An 18,009-nucleotide genomic window follows, 5' to 3' on the forward strand; every position below is an offset into this window, starting at 1 on the left:
AGATATTATTAGAATAATTAAATCAAGAAGACTTAGGTGGGCAGGCCATGTGGCACGAATGGGAGAGGAAAGAGGAGTTTACAGGATTCTTGTTGGGAAACCAGATGGTAAGAGACCTGTAGGAAGGCCAAGACGAAGATGGAGGGACAACGTTGAGATGGACCTAAAGGAAATCGGTAGGGATGGAAAAGAGTATATAGATCTTGCTCAAGATAGGGACAGATGGAAGGCCTGTGTTGCTGCAGCCATGAAACTTCGGGTTTAAGAAGGCTAGAGATTTAGTTAGTTAGTTACTCTATGCAGCTGAATTTCAATTGAACTAGGGGGAAAATAAATTTTTCAGCAAGTTAAGAAGTTAGAAAGAATATAATATATGTTTCGTAAATACGTATATCAGAGTGGGTTTAATATGTACAAAAGTTCCGAATCGGATTTGAAACAACTGGAAGTTGATGTAACCCTAATGTATCAACCACTCCAACGCAACGCTTTTAAATGTTAGCTTCATGTTCCAACTTTACTTTAAATTTGATCTTACATTGCAAGTTAAAGTACATACATGGAATACACGAGAAATGTTCATTGTTCTATACGTTAGAGCTATGCTGCCATTTATCCTTTAATAAATATCTAGATTGATTGATTGATTGAGTTGGTCTCTAAGTTCACTATATGTACAGTAAGGCTAATCGGTACTACACCTACAGTTTAAATTGGGATTCGAACCACTATGTGCCTCCACAGGATATCGAACCCAGGACCCCTTGAAGTAAATATGAAAATTAATATGTAGAATAAATACAAGAAAAGTATTATTTGAATTCGTAAATCTTAATAATAAAGATACTAATATCTACACAGTTTATTTATTGCTCTTTAGCAAGATTTTTTATTATTAGGAGGAATTATTAGCGCAGCGCGTTACGACGCCAAGGGTCCGCGGTTTGAATCCCGGCATGGGCATGGGTGTTCTTTGTGAGTGTCCCTTCATTAATTTCATCATATCGTAACGCAACTCCCATGCTGCGTTTGGGATCGAACCAAGAACCTTTAGATTGTATTGGATGGTGTAGTTATTCATCATTTATCTTTCAGATGGTTATCACTAGCTTAGTCTAAAGTATAATGTATGCGAAAGGTTACATCCAAAGTTATGGCACAAGAATTCACACGTACAGTAATTGAGCTTCTGTACTCTCCATGACTGAACCGATATGGATATTGATAAGAAGAGGGTAATACTTGCCTCACAAATAGATGAATGTTATTCCATAGATTGTCCTCTCAATAATGGTAATTGACACATATCTGACCTTCCAGTCAGAGTTCACTCTCCTCATGCACCACTGTCCAATAATCGTCCCTCCAACGTCCTTGCTCTATCCCGTCCACTAGCCAACTGTCCATTCTCTCTCTCTCTCCTTTCCAACTCTCATGACACATACGCCTCTCAAGTCAATAACCTAACCTTTGCCTGATTACTTATTCAGCATTCCTTTCTCTGCTTTGTTAAGACTTGACACTTCTTACCGAATACCTTGGGTACGATACGATATCATCATTCATCCTCATCTTTGCGATTAGCCAAAAGTGGCAGAAAAGCGAAGTATTTAGTGAAATGAAACATCAATCATTCAATCAATCAATTTTCCATTAGTGTATTGAATAGTTGCACTATATGAATTGCAAATAGACACAAACAAAATTATTTAATCTAAACACTTTGGATTGTGAATTGCAAAACACAATAAACAAACATATTCATTACTTATTGAAACTTAAGAACAGAACACTTTGTTATAACCTAAATATTAAAATTAAAAAAAAACTATTACTTCGCGTTTTACTTGGTAAAAATATGTAATCACGATTAAAATCAAAATTTGGTAGAGAAAATATGACTTTGTACACAAGAAAGTTAATCAATGCAGAACATCAGGTCTTGTGGCTTACAAAGCAACAAGCAACAGCGTTGGCTACTGCTCCATCAGAATAGATTTGTTTCGAAATGAATTTGTAGTCTTTTCGCGTCTTCTTCTGCTGTTGGATAATATTCTTACATACTAAAGGTATTTCTGGACAAAGTTCATATATCCTAAACCAGTAGCGTACGCAGGATTTCATCAAGGGGGGTGTTATCTCGAAAACTTTCTACAAATTCACATTACCATTGTTTTATTATACTTTAATTAATTAATAATAATAATAAATTAATCAATAATTCTTATAATTAATTAATTAGTTTAATTACTACTAATGCAGCTGCTATTTATGAAAGAAATAGAACAAAATTACAATTCTTTTGTTTCAAAATAATTGTCTAGTCAACGGTTATTTGTATATGATAAGTGAGACATTTTAAGTGTGAAGAAAATCCATAAAAACAAGCAAATATATCAAATTTATTGAAATAATCGAAATATGAAACTCATTCAAGGAGCCGCGCTGGTCTAGTCTGACAACTTCGTTGGATATCCGGGTTCGATTCCCGGAATTGGTTGGAATTTATCCAGCCTTGTCTCCGCACCCAGCCTATGGGTATCTGAGAGCAACCTTGGGGGATGAAGGCTGCCGGAGCATGGTGCTGATCACATCACCTGCAAAATAGTTCGAGATCAAGAATCTTTGGGGCCCACCACACCACTATGTGTGACTGCATGGCACGGTGCTATATACACGGGGGAATTTACATTACCTGTACCTATGGAACTCACCCAGGGTGATGATGAAGCGCGAGAATACATGTTGCTAAATTCCACTGAGTCTATGTTTTCGTTGTAAAGTAAGTTTATAGACATTCTAACGCATTTATCCCTTCTAGGTGATTCACAAAAGACTTCTTCGACATTATTTAATGATGTGGATGTAGACTCAGCTTCACTTGAGAGTTCACAAGGGGATGTGAAATCAGTACCGGGAAGAACGTTTGCAATAAGGACGAAGCAAGGAATTTTCACAATTCTCGCAAGAGTCACTGCGCGACTTTTTGCAAAAGAAAATTGCAAAATTGAACTTTGCGGCCGCTTAGATTGTGTTTGGAATGTTGTGTTTTTCTTCATGCTGCATGGGAATAATAATCCAAATTATTATTATTATTATTATTATTATTATTATTACTGTCGCAGATCTTTGACTGTGATAAATTAGCCATTTTTAATTTTTTCTACAGCATTTTCCATAATATTTCAAGAGCTTAAGGGGGGGGTTTAAACCCGGTAACCCCCCCTTGCGTACGCCACTGTCCTAAACATAGCTGGACTTGATATATTAGACAACAAATATTAAATAACCAAGCAAAAAACCTAGACAAATATTATAAAGAAGTACTGCCTCTCTTCTTTAGTAAATAAACTGTCTTCGATCAAAACCGATTGAAAACTTCTTGCTTAAATCACATAATTCGTATTCTTATTCAAATTATAGCTCCTGAGTGACCATACATAATAAAGTACTCCTCTCCTCATTGCAGTTTCGCCATACTTAGACAAAGAAAGCAACCACTACACTCTCATCGCTCAGCCTAAACCCACTTTTCCTCTCATCTACCATGAAAATTATTCTGACTTATTCCTGCATCCAGATAAAACCAGATTCCGGCATATTATTGTACCATTCAGAAACACCCATGCAAGTCAGAAAAAAAATCTGTTCTGTACTTGTGTCATTAGTTTTTTTTTCCCTTACGCCCTACCTTTTGGCATAGCTTTGACAATGTTTCTTCCGCGTTCATTATAAGTTATGTTTTCTATCGCATAACGCACAAAAAAATAATTTCGCCTCTCTACAACATCATAAAATCAACTCAGGTACCAGCTTCGACATAAAGTAACGAACATGTAGTGACCATTCCTTCACGGAGGTCAACACTTGAACTATTTTTTTTTATTTTCCTGTAGTTTACGGTTATTACAAGCGTAAGAAAACAGTTTTTCTTTGTGACGTTTCAGGAGAACACACGCTCCTTTCATCAGACATTTATTTTCATTTTGACTAAATATGCAGTTATAACAATGGTTAGTAATTTTTTAAACAAAAATAATCCGTCACAAAGAAGAACTGTTTTCTTATGCTTGTAATAACCGTAAACTACAGGAAAATAATTCTATAATGCAAGCAATGCGTACATATAAGAAGAACACTTGAACGCAAGCAGTTATTTCATTTTCAATTTTCCTTTATTAAAAGGCGAGGTTAAGCCTGCGGCTGTTCTACCACATAACCCCAATGGATACATACACATTCAAAATAGATTCTACATACTAAATGCTTGTATAATAAAAATAAAAGAAAACAAAGAAACAAAGAAGACACAAAAAGAAGAAATACAAATTTGAGAACAAGGGCTCGTCTACACTCTCAAAAAAAGATTGAAAACAAATACACAAAGGATACACACATTAATTGAAGTAATTGTGCTTGGTGTGATATAGTTAAGACTAATACAAATTAGTAGTATGTAAAATATATAAATATTCTTAATATACGAGAAAGGACAATATATAGTCAAGAGTTTGCAACATATAGGGGGGAATCACCCGGTGGGGGAGTAATGACGGCCGGAGCGTGGTGCTGATCACATCGAAAATATGTGTGACCCTACCCCCACATACCCTAAATGTGCTTTCGTTGATTGAGTTGGTGATTTAAGTCCACTTTATGCACAGTAAAGGTGCACCTTCATGGCACGGTGCTATATGAGCAGGTAACTTTCAACTTTACCTTTACCTGTATATATTGTATTCGCTTCTGTACCCCTGAGTAACTACGTTTATTTTTTAAATATGCGAACCCTCTACTATGTCAATGGCTGAGGGCCCCCTAAAAGCTTACTGGTTTCCGCCCCCCCCCCCCCCCCAGCCGCACTGCGGGGTTCTGCGGCTTGTAGATCTGGCACTGTCTCTTCCGTTGGATTGTGAATTTCTACACTGTATTTTACTTATGATACACTGTAATCTTTCATTCAGCTGTTCTGTAACCATGTTCCTTCACTGGAACTCACAAAATTCCCTGCATGTTAAGATGAACTACTAGTTAGCAACATTGTTGGGTGTTATTTTCAGATTATTTACTTCTGGTCTATGCCATACTCGATCGTCTTTCAAGCTGAATTTTAACACAAAAGAGTGTGCTACTTTATGTGAAGAGAAGCGTACGCTAATTGAAAACTATTCACATAATTGAGGTTAACAAACATATGTACGACATAAATACTATTTCCTTTGTGTACACACATCAACTTATTTTTTTCGTTACTTTTCATCTTCATTCTTAGTGTTATTGTGGATACTACGTATAATTATTAATTAGAAACGAGCATTAAAATAGTTAATATGAACTTATATTTTCTGAACAGTTGATCTTTAACTTCTATGCTTAAACAATAAATTTTGGGACCTTTTTACTTATTTCAAGAAGAGTATAAGATTATGCTCGTAGTCAGGAAATAATATCGGTATATGCGCAACGGTGTGACATAGAAATGATAAAATGAGTGTGTGACCAGGAAATACCTTCACAGACTCACCTGTGTCCATGCAAGACTTGAACAGCGTCCTGGCTTGTCGAACGGGCAGTGGGTCTGTGTCTTTGTTCTTCTCAAGCATAATATCTAAGAGATAAATAAACACGGCAAATTTTCACATATTGGAAATATGAAAGGATAATATGTATCACGTACGTACATTATCTTACTCCTAAATTGAATGAAATGGTTATAATTTTTGAGACTAATGGTGATGTTTGTAATAAAGTAAATGTAGCGTTAATAGTTGCCAAAATCATTAATTATTTGTACTACATTAGTGCTATTTCAAATATTTTTCTAGTAACACTTCTGGTCCCGATTAGCTTATCTGGGCGTAAAGTGAACATGAAATAAATAAATAAACCAATTATTAACGCTATTTATATTTAATGACAGATATGCTTTATACCATGTTTACTCTTAAAATAACTATTTACCTAGGACTGACAAAATTATATGTTATATTCGAGGTTCTGCACTTTGCGGTGCGGTCTAAGGCGTCATACTTTGGGCTTCGGTTTCGGAACGCGAGCAAGTTCGAGTCTTCTGGGGAAAAGTGCAACAAGTTTTCTTCTGGGATTTAGGTTTGTGTATGGGACCGGTATCCACCCACCATCATGAGGAAATTGAGTAGCAACGAATGATTTGCACGTTAAACTGGCCTGTTCAATGCATACGAAACTGAAGTACGCACAGTGGTCGATTCACGCCTTAAAGTCTACCTAAATTGGTATGAGGCAGTATGCTTCTACGAATGTATAGATACAACACTGTTCCAGTTGATGCGAATTTATTTCCATAATGTGCAATGACCTAAACATAAATATAGTTTGTTAGATAAATTCGCTGAAATAAAAACATTGTTTCTTATCACTTGGCCAGTTTGATGGATATACATTCAACCGAACTAACAATAAACTAAATTTGACCAAAATAACAATGATTCATTGTTACATGACTTCTCCACGTAGTATAGAAGGCAGAGTTCACGAACTAAATATAATTATGTGAGTCAGTGCAAGTTCGGAACTTGAAAACATTATGGAATGTACTCAGCCTTTTCCTCCATATCGTGGTTGCTCGGATACCTTAACAAAGTAAGGTATCCTCTCCCTGTGTCAGAATTTAAAAAAATGCGCTGACTGAAGGGCTGCGAGGTTGCACAAAGGTTTCCTTTCTACGTTATTACGTAACCTGATTATATTGACCTCTGGTGGCAATAATAAACATGATTCCATCAACCTGAAACAAATGAAAGTGAAATAAACCCAATGACGCCTCCGCGCGCACTTTGGTCTATTATGAGTAGCGTAATCCGGTCACGGAAAACTAAAACAACGACTGGAGGTTCGTCGTGCTGACCACACGTCACCCAGTAACTGGTTGAATGATTCCCCACCTCGGTAGGTGGGAGTGTGGTTGACAGTCGATAGGTAAAAGTCCCTGTCCCTCACGGGCTGTTGCTCCATTGGTTATTTATTGTTATTAATAATATAGGAGGGCTATCCAGCAAGTAACATCTATTTGGTTATTAACCTTAGAATACAAAATCTTGTGTGAGAAACTTAAACACATAACCTTCGTAAATTTTACGACTCAGTTTTAGATGTTTTTCATTTTTTTTCAAATTACACTGTTCTACATACATTTTGCTACACAAATGAAAGTATCTATTCTTCACTATTATGAGGATGCTTAACACAGACATGACATTAAAAAAGATCGATTAGCTCTCGTTTTGACTGAAGGGGGCGGGAGAGAGGTGGCACATCAAGCGACCAGCTCAACTCGAGTATATATACCACAGCTGACGATCTGGCACGTTGCATTCCAGTATTTCACACCATCATTTGCTGTTTCAGATCTCCTCAACATTGGCCAGTTTGCATTCAGTTGTGCAGTGTCTTCACAGTATTGTTAGATTTCTATATGCAGTATATACAGCGACGTGGCAACACTGGTGGCTGGTTGGCAACGAAGTCAATCATGGCAACTAACCTTGCCACTCAAATGGAATGTCGCCTCTTCACTAAACAGCAGACGCTCAAGAAAACCATCGTCCTCCATAGTATACTGCATGGAATTAAAACATTCATATCGTGTACAAGGTCGTCCGGTTGTAACATTTGCAATAACTGTATGCGGTACGGTTTCAGTAACAATCGGGTTCGCACAATCTTTCAGACAGTTGGTTGCGGAATATCAAGTTCGCCGCTGGCACGGTATGTTGACTTCTGTGAGCTACTCACAAAACTCGCACTGTTTCATCAGAAACGCTTGGACGTCCTGTGCTTTTAGCTTTACACAAGCAACCACTTTCCCTAAAAAGTCGATACCAATACAGAATGCTTTGGTGACCTGGCGGTGCAGTTGCAAACTGTCTCCGGAATGCACGCTGTACGGTAACAACAGAAAAACAATTCTCATATTCCAAAACAAGGAATGCTTTCTACTCCATAGACACCATTTTGGAAACTAGATTTGTGCTGCCATCTTTCGGTAGGCGACAAGGTTACAAATATGAGAAATTGAACTTTCAGAAGTGTTCTCTTGTTTCATGATTAGTACACACATATTATATTAATAGTTTTTGAAATATTTCAATGTAAAATCCGATTTATCATTTATAATTAACCTGTACTTTAGGACCATCTCAACGTTATTCCTCAATTTTCGTATTGACCTTCCTACACAGATGGTCTTTTACTATCAGGTCTCCCAACAAGATTCCTGTAAACCACAAGATATCACAGACCGAATAAAATTACCTAATAAGGCATTTAGAACTTCCCAGAAATTGGCTGCAACAATAGAATTGCCTAGCGGATGATGTGAAGGTACTACTCCCTCAGACAAAGAATTTCTTTTATTTTTAGAAACAAAACAGGACCTGACTGAGTGTCATGCCAAAGGCTTCTTTGCATTGATGAATATAACACATAAGACAGAACCCAGAAAGCTTACTGCAAGCATGTGGCAAGCGAAGTAGCTTACAGCATGCTTGCCAAGCTTGCTAAGGCAAGCAAGCATGAAGCTTGCCATATCTAGCTGTAAGCTTACAGAATGTTCGATGGAAGCTACATTTTGACTTACATCTCCAAGCTTAACTGATTTTTCTCTTTATTGATAGCACAAACATGGCTTTAATGCACATCGTGCATATGCATAACAGCAAAACAAAAAGCAATTGAGGGTCATACAATAGTCAACCACCAATATTTGTTATTAGATTTTCTTCATTTATGTGAACATTTTCCTGCTCTCACCCAAAAATAGGGAATAGCTAGGCTGGATAGTTCAATGAACTAACCAATCTCTTAGTACACATTGGTAATGATCAGGCTAGAAAGTTCACATGACCTAACCGATCTTGTAACAGGTTTTTGTTGCTACATCCAGCTCCTAGTGATATAGTGTGGAATCAGAAAGGTTGTTCATGGAAGATTTACTTTTATTCACTGCACCACATTTTCTTCTCTTTCTTGTAGCTTTCTTGTAGCTTCAATATATTCACACATCTTTCGAAGGGTTTTAAAACACAATTTTCCACTGATTACAATCAAATATTGTAAGGATCCGCCCTGGATCGTACTTGGTTTGATTGGTCTATTGAGCCTCGGCTTCACGCTCAGTATAGTCCAGCACAGATATTTCTGCCGTGCGATGCGCGACAGAACTAAAGAAGCAGTGTTGCTAATGGAGCAGATAGAAAAATCGCTGCAGTGCGCCGATGCACAGCTGTTACGTACAACAAGGAAATTAGAGAATTCAAATCTATCTAACGTTGAGTTTTAAACATCATGCATTATACCAGGACTATGATTAATATGTACTAACAAGTGGCTTTGTATGGAGCTACATACATATGGACTAACAATTCGCAAAATATGAACTAACATACGTAAAATTACCAAAAATGCTGCAGAGAAGACTTCTTTATACGATTCCTTATTTGAGTGATTTCAAACAAAATAAAAAAAATATATATATTATTTTTCATTGCATTAATGCACTGGTGGCGTTCTAACTGTTCACTCCCAAAATCCGTATACACTGGTACGGAACTGCAACGGCAGATAACAACATGCCAACGTGTTAAACCGCGACAATTGGACCACAACACTCCTCCTCAAGCAGTATTATTATTATTTCCTCTCTGTGATCGGCGAAAGTCGGTTGCCTTTGTTCTACATTTACAAACGATGCCGGCTTCCACAACAATAACAAGTACATATACTGCCACTAGACGATAAGCTGCGCAGCTTTTTCTTTTGCTATGAACCAGGGCTGGCGCTAGTCATTTTGCCTCCCTGGGCGGTGGCGGTAGATGCCGCTCCATTTCGAACCCTCCCCCCTGTTACGCAGCAACGGGAAATTGAAAATCAATATATTCCTAAGTAAAACATCAAAATATAAAATAAATAATGAGACTTCTTATGCTATTTCAATACTATTAAGCGCAAAAGAATATCTCGCTCTTCAAATTTTGCCGCCCTGGCTGGTGGCACGGTTTGCCCTCCCCTTTCGCCGGCCCTGCTATGAACTTGGTCACCCATCAAAGCATGGCAATATTAACACAGAAAACAATATGCATCGCATTAAGCAGCAAAAATGACAGCCTTCTCTTCCTCCACCTAAATCCCATCTTTCGCAGCAAATGTCGCAAACTCTCTTGAATTCCCGATAAATGTATGTCCGCCTGTAATTTGACATGCAATTTTTTCAATGTCGGCACTTCATTTTCACGCAGAGCGTAGTCGTATATGCGCCTACGGATAACGTTTTCATCGAAAGCGTCCACTGACGATTTGGTCGCTGGTCTTTGTCGTTCTTTCCCGGGAGTGTGGAATGATGTGGAGGGGCCTTCTGACATCTCAAGAGATTGTCTTTCGTTCATGATAGCCCTGATTGTTCGTTCAGGAACTCCAGTCGTAGCCGCTGCTCTCTTGCCAAAATGCTGTATTGGGATGCTAACACCTTCACTGGCTTCCTCCTTCATGAACTCGTGCACGTTGCTTAGAATTTCCCGAGCTTGGCTATGGAAGGTTTTTGATTTCAACTTTGACAGAACTGGAGGCATTATGGAATTTAACGTTAATTAACAAACGCACACGCAATACACGTACACAACGTCAAACCGGTAAAATACTTAGTATAAAATAAAAATATGGTGCTTCCAATCCAACAAAACTCACCGTCATTTTACCTGCCTTTCCCCTTCCGTGACAGAAATAGTGCTTCATTATTACAGTTGGCAACACTAGTTACTAGCTAGCCAATGAACATGCACTGCATAAAAGAAGCAACCACTACGCCGTGCTATATTGCAACATTACCGTCCCTGCCGAACGATGTGAACCGCGAGTAGGAGCGCTAGTCAATTGTTTTCAATGATGTTTGCGCGAGTGTGTCCAGGAATGGAATGACAATATGGCAACAATAGAGAAGGTTTTCGAGCAGGGTAGAACACGTGATACCAAGAGAGAGGGAGACGAAACGAAAATTGGTATCTACGCAACGGCAAATTTATGTGTGATGCACTCTATCTCTTCGGGGCTTGAGTCTCCTCGGCTCGAGGTTCGGGTTAATCCGGCTGCTTCAGTCCTCGATGTAAGGTCACTCGTAATTCTGGGTCAAAGGTTCTCAATCTACTTATAGATCTTGACCAAGATTCTACAAGCAATCGACAATCCTTCTTCTCACTATGTTCTGTCGATATCCAGTTAAGTATCCAACTTCCTTTTCTCTTTTCAGCCTCTGACCAGAGAACCGAAAATTAATCCGTGACCACAGAATAAGAAAAGGTGTACCCTGACCAGGGTCACAAACGTTGACTACGAACAGTCTATCGGCCGATCCCGAATTCCGGTATATCTCAAGACAATCACAACTCTCTCAATTATATCTCCTGACCAGGAGCATAGAACCGAGAGAACATAAGCCTTCTGACCAGAAGAGCTAAGTAATTGTCCTAAGGTAAACCCAGAATGAACTAATTCCTAATAACGAAGTGGAAGAAAACGCGAAGTTCGAGCGTTGAAAGGAAAGACGGTTATACGAGTTCTGTATTTATAAGAAGTTCGAATACAAAGGCCACGGGCCACCGAGCTTCGCTGCTTATATAGCATTTCTCGTGCCGTGAAGGATTTACCAACTTTTATCTTAACATCAATTTTACATTACAATAAAATACAAATTAATTAAATATCAATGAGGAACATAATTAGTTACACGTAAAAATTACTATTTTTACCCTTTTGTGAATAACAAATATGCAATACAATTTTAATTGTTACACGCAGTATTTAATTTGACCAGGGAGTATGGCTTCTTCCAACTCCTCTCTCTCCCTGCAACGGCCACGCGATATGACAACAAAGAAAAAGAAAGAAAATTTACAAGGTCAAAATCTTAAGCAAAAATTATTTATATACAGGTTTTGTCTTGCGCGGCCATAACTTTCTTATGCGTTAACGTAACTAAATTCTGAATACACTGTCTTGCAGTAAAAGAATCAGGGATTATTATGATTATTGTCCGCCAAGGGACACGACAGATATAGCGTGGGAAAGACAGCCTAATCTTTCGTCTTTTCCCTGTGACAACGTTTTCATAAGGTTGAGTCTGCCTGGCTCTTACACAATAGCGTTAGCTTTCTTGCATTGTTGTCACCGATAATAAACTTCCAGCTCAGCTTGCTGGCAGAAATAAACAAACTCTTGGAACTTATATTTAACATCAGGATGTATAGTTTATATACGAGGTGTGTTCCACATTCCTTGGTAATTAACCATTAACACATAAAATTATAAGTACAAAACAAAGAAAATTATTAAGTTTATATACATATTTGTAACGTGGACAGTGCTACACGTTACAATATACGAGGGTCATCCGGAAAGTAGTACCGTTCACATTTTTGGCAGTGCCATCTAACGACCACTGCAGGAAACATCAGGATCATGATGTTGCATTGACATTTCACTTCATTCTACTGTAATTTGTTTTATTAAATCTTGTCACAGTTGTTTGTGTTTAATGAGTAACTCTATTGTTATATTAAATGTGTGTGTCTATTGTTATATTTTTAAAAATGCATCTACCCACACTAAGTACCACATGCATCAAGCTTTCGTCCAGCTTGCCATATCAAGCTTGCTTTGACAAGCTATAAGGAAGCTATCGTAAGTTAGCCACAAGCTAACGTGCTATCTGGGAAATGGAGAAAATGTATTGATTCCTCCAAGAACGGTAAACAAGACTTCAATTCCTGTTGGATTGATTTAGTGTTTTAAGTCCACTTTATACACAGTAAGGCTAATCGGGACTGGACCTACAGTGTAAAGTGCGATCCGAACCACTACGTGCCTCCACCGGAAATCGAACCAGGGACTCCTTGATTACAAGGCATTGACGCTACTACTGCGCCATCGGGGAGGCCATCAATTCCTGTTGTCTCTGTAGTTAACATTAAGGAAACTTACGAAAATATGAGAACAATAAACTCTTCGGTGATGGTGAGCGAACTGCATGGAATGCATTTCCACAAGTGTGTTATATTTCTCTGGAGAACAAGAGAGCAAACAAATATGAGAAACTCGTGGATAACTTTTTTTTTTTTGTTCTTTGCTGTTCGTGGTTTTTAATGTTCAAGAGATCTCCTTCACTAAAGAAAGGACACTTCCTTCCTATACAACAGAAAAACATTCTTGTTGAAGATTCAGTAACCATTTTTTTCAAGGCCGTCTGCAGGATATTTTGGGCAGGCGGCAGTGTTTGAAGTGGAAGAAACAAAGAGTTATTCTTCCCCCAGTTAACAGAATTATCATGAAACATCTCCAGCACTAAGTTAATTCGCATTTCACGGACCTTATGTTTTCACGCTTTAATTTTAAAATTTAAATTGTATTAATTCTTCTCAGGTATTTTGGAGGGGCAAGTGCTCCCACTGGCCTCCATTTGCGGGCGCTCGTAATATATTTATAAAGTTATGCCCACATTGATTGTGATTAATAGTTGCATAACATGAATTATAGTTAACTCGAAAATAAGAGTCAATGCATTGCTTATGGGTAACATGAATCATGCCGTAACTTCAAATGAAGAGCTAATCTTAAAGAATGAAGTGTAATCAGCTGGTCAATTTCAGTACGGAACAGCTACTTCCCTTTCTTTAACAGAAGAAGAGTTAAACTTTGTAGAACAGTGTTATTAATATTTTATAATGGTTATGTTTGGAGGTATTAGTCTATATTATTATCATATTAAACACCTATGTTTTGATATAGGTATCTAGGGGCATTATTTGGAAAAATATATTTTCTTGTGGATCTTGGGAAAAAATGAAAAAAATAGTTTTTTTATTTATTATTATGTTTCAAATAAACAAGGAATGTTTATTTGTTTCATGGTCAGTTAAGTGTTACAACATGTATAATCTCTTGCGATACTAATCCAATATCAATTTTATAAATATAAGTCATTTAGGTAAAAGGTAAAGTGCTCCCCTGTGCATAGCACCACGCAATGATAGCGTATAGGGGGTGTGGGGGTAACGCCCCACACTTTCTTGATCCGTTCGTGAGTGGGGGTGATGTGATCAGCATCACGCCCCTGACCGCCTTTACCCCCCAGGGTTTCCCCCAGGTACCCATGTTATTCGACGCTGGGTGGGCGCCGGGGCCGCTTCCATCGTTAGAAAAGTTCCCGGATTTGAACCGGCCGGGGAACGAACCCGGGACCTTTAGCATGGTAGTCAGACGCGTTACCGACTTTTTTTTTTCTTTTTAAATTTTCTTTATTGAAATTAGCTACTTCTTACACAGATTTTACATTTGGACGTCAATTTCAAAGGATCACATGTAGGAAATTTGCATACAAGGCTTTACAGGTTATCTGATCATTGTGATAATATTGTTCACTGGCATAGAATTTGAATGACAGTTTTTGTACATGAGGTTGGTTGCCAAGCACATAATAGACATTATGTCCTATGAGAAATTGCACTGCACGTGTTCTTGTGAGAGGAAAATACTGAAACTCTGGAGTTAATAAATGGTTCCCCGTGAAATCGTTCGGGGAGCGGCGGCATATGATTCCAAGTAACTTCTTGAGGTGTTTCCAATGTTCCACGACTGTCACACATGTCGTCAGTCGATGCACTAAGGTGTCGTCCTGTGCACATTTGGTACAATGGGAGTTGTCTGCCATAAGGTATCTCTGCAATCGTACTCTAGTGACGATAGCATCGTGTACAGTTAAGTACCATATGGAGCGCACTCGAGTGGGGAGGTGGGTCGCCGATATGTTTCTCCACACGATGTTCCAGCGCACACTGGGGAATAATTGGACAATACGCGGAATATGTTTCATCCGGTTTTGCAGCATTTTTGATAGAGATTTGACTGTTATATCAGAAGGATCCACACTTGGAAGGAGCATCAACATGTAACAAATTTCCACTATGGTTGTTCGTAAATAGAGAAATTTAGTGGGTATAACACCTGGGTAAATTGGAGCACATAGTTCCACTTCATCCAGCATGGAGCGTAGCACACGAGCCGTAATGCTATCTTGATGCTGGACTATCATGGTGATATGGCGGTGCAAAAATAAGGCTTGCGCTTGTCGGTCGATACTCAGCAGGTTTAGTCCTCCAAGGCGAGTTGGTAGGCATAGTGTGTTATGAGCTACATGGAACAGGTGACCGTGCCAGAGAAAGCGTGTGATCATTCTCCGGATTCTCGCAGCCGTTTGGGCAGGCACGGGTAGTATTTGTGCCACATACCATAGTTTCGAGAGTGCATAAGTGTTGACATATTTGATTCTAGCGCTTAGTGACAGTTGGCGGAGTCGGTTGAAATGTAATACTGCTTGTATTTTGGGCACTATGGTTTGAAATGTGTGGTTGGAAGTCTCGACCAGGTTTCTCGAGAAATAGATCCCGAGTACTTTCAATACGTCGGTCACGTTTATTGGGACAGATTCTGTCCAGTTCCTTGCAATTGTCCCCAAGGGTAGTATTTTTGATTTTCTCAGGTTGAGACACAAACCTGTATTTACTCGTAATTGTTCCAAGATTTCCATTAGGTTAATATAATCCTGATGATCACGCACCGCCACTGTGACATCGTCGGCGTATGCAAAAACTCGGTAGGTCATGCCATATGCTTGTATTCCTTGTAGTCGTTGATTTATTTGGTGTAGGAAGGGGCTAAGAGCTGTACAGAAGGCGAGGAGTGAAAAGGGGCAACCTTGCCTAACAGAGCGTTGAAGAACAAATGTCGAGGATAATGTTCCATTTACACACAAATGTACCCGAGCCTGGGTGTATAGGCTCTTTATCGCTTCTACGAAGGTTTCTCCGCATCCAACCTGAGTTAAATGCCGAAATAGATAATGATGATACAATGAGTCAAATGCTCCTTTGAAGTCCAGGGCTACTAGAGCTGCTTCCGAGTCAGGGGCTTCATTCATTACAGTAACGATGTCTCGTATGCTAGTGAGAACGGTTGTTATATTACCATTAGTTCCGTGCACAAATTGATGAGGGCCTAGTAGAGTAGCTGCATAGTGTTGTAGTCGGCGCGTTAATATTCGTGCCAATATTTTATAATCGGCACATAACAAAGTGATGGGGCGATAATGTTCAGGTGTTAAGGGATGTATCACTTTCGGGATTAAGACCATGACCCCTGTCGAGCTTGTACGACCTAACTTCTTCTGCGCAAAACAGGCTTTGAGCCACCGCATAAGCAGGTCTGCCATGGTAGGCCAAAATGTTTGAAATAATTCAATCGGTAGTCCGTCTATGCCCGGGGTTTTTCCTTTCTGAGCTTGTTGGATGGCCGCTTCCACTTCTTCCTTAGTGAACGGTTGGTTTAAGATGGCTTCATCTTCCCCTGATAGCGTGGGGATATCGGGGTATGTCACGTGTTCTTCTTCCGCCTGGGGTGCCTTAAATTGTGCTGCATAGTGTTCATATAGGCATGCACGAATGTCTGAGGGTTGTGTGAGGCGTTCGTTCCCTTGTTGCAATCTCGTTATGAGTTTCCTTTTCCCACTTCGCTGTTCTGCGCTTACATGGGCAATACTGGCTTGTTCTTGAGGGTCAATTGTTGGGAGACGACTTCTCACCACGAAACCTGCCATTCGCTCGTGGTGCATCCTCAGTAGGACCGATTGTATGCGTTTCAGTTCCTGCAGGACTGGGTCGCCCCGTATGAGTTGTTTCGTCAACTCGTGGAGTACGCGATAATAGAAATTGTATTTCTTATGGAAATCCGTATGCATCATACGTGTGTATGCTATACAAAAATGCTTGATTGACGGCTTCAGGAATGTGTCCCACCATGTGATGATATCAGTTTGGCGCCTGCTCATATTTTCCCATTCCTTCCACTTTTGTTTGAAGGCTGTTCGAAATTGTTCATCTTGGAGAACCCGACTATTAAGTTTCCAGTATCCCCGTCCCCGAACTGCAGTTTTGGCGTCGATTGCCATGTCTAGTTGCACACTGAGGTGGTCGGTGAAGCAAGTGGGAAAAATCTTTATAGATGACACTTTGGGTAATAAGTTCGCACTTACATAGAAACGGTCTAATCGACTGGCCGAGTCTGGACGTATGAAGGTGAATCCTTCCAGTTGTGGGTGCTTGGTTTCCCAGACATCTTTTAGGTGAAAGGCCTCGACCAGGGTAGAGAGACTAAGGGATGAGTTAAACCCTGGATATTGATCTTGTCGTCGTAACACACAGTTAAAATCCCCAGCAAGGACAATATGTTGGTGGTTGCCCCCTAAAGCTGTCGCCACTTCTGTTGCATAGAAAATGTTTCGTGCCTCGCGGGCCACTGATCCTGAAGGCGCATAGATATTACAAAACCAGATTTTACCTATTTCGACGCACGTAATTCGCCCAGAGGGATGCAGGAAAGTTTTGTTAACAGGTATACCTTGTCGTACCAAAATGGCAGTACCTGTGGCGTTGTATGTGAAATTATTATATATAGTGTAGTCGTGGCCACATGTAAAATCGTCTGTACCGACCTCTTGAAGGAAAAGAAGATCGAGAGCACTTTGCTTTATATAATCGGTCAAGGCATGGTGTTTGACTGTAGAGGATAGTTTGTTCAGATTTAGTGTGGCAAAATGATACACGGGAGCCGTCATATAACACACTAATGATATAAACAACCAAAACATTGCATGTACTTACAGGTTTCCTGAAGAATCGGTATTTAGAGTGGTCGTCATCGTGGGGTTGGGGGTTGTTTCCAAAGGGTTGGGCACAATTGGGGTCAGGGTATACTTCACTGGCGATGGTGAACGCTGTTCGTTCGTTTTCTTCGCCGGGTGGGTGTGATTCTGGTCTGTGCTACGTTGCTTCTTCCTCTTCTTCTTTCCCAGTATGGGTGAAGCTGGGGTCGGCAATGATGGGGGTTCTAGAGTCAGGTCCATGTTTGTCGTCTGCGAAGAATCTGCATCTA

General features: G+C 39.5%; 1 protein-coding gene across 1 annotated transcript in view; it reads right to left on the reverse strand.

Moving 5' to 3' along the window:
• The window catches only part of LOC146005497 (membrane metallo-endopeptidase-like 1), a 136,387-nt gene that overhangs the window by 67,133 nt on the left and 51,245 nt on the right, over window positions 1-18,009 (reverse strand). The window contains exon 6 of the mRNA XM_083144742.1: window positions 5,525-5,608. Within this exon, the coding sequence (XP_083000868.1) occupies window positions 5,525-5,608 (84 nt within the window). The remainder of the gene's footprint in view (window positions 1-5,524; window positions 5,609-18,009) is intronic.

Source organism: Lepisma saccharinum, chromosome 23 (assembly GCF_977018435.1).
Source record: "Lepisma saccharinum chromosome 23, izLepSacc3.1, whole genome shotgun sequence".
Taxonomy (NCBI): domain Eukaryota; kingdom Metazoa; phylum Arthropoda; class Insecta; order Zygentoma; family Lepismatidae; genus Lepisma; species Lepisma saccharinum.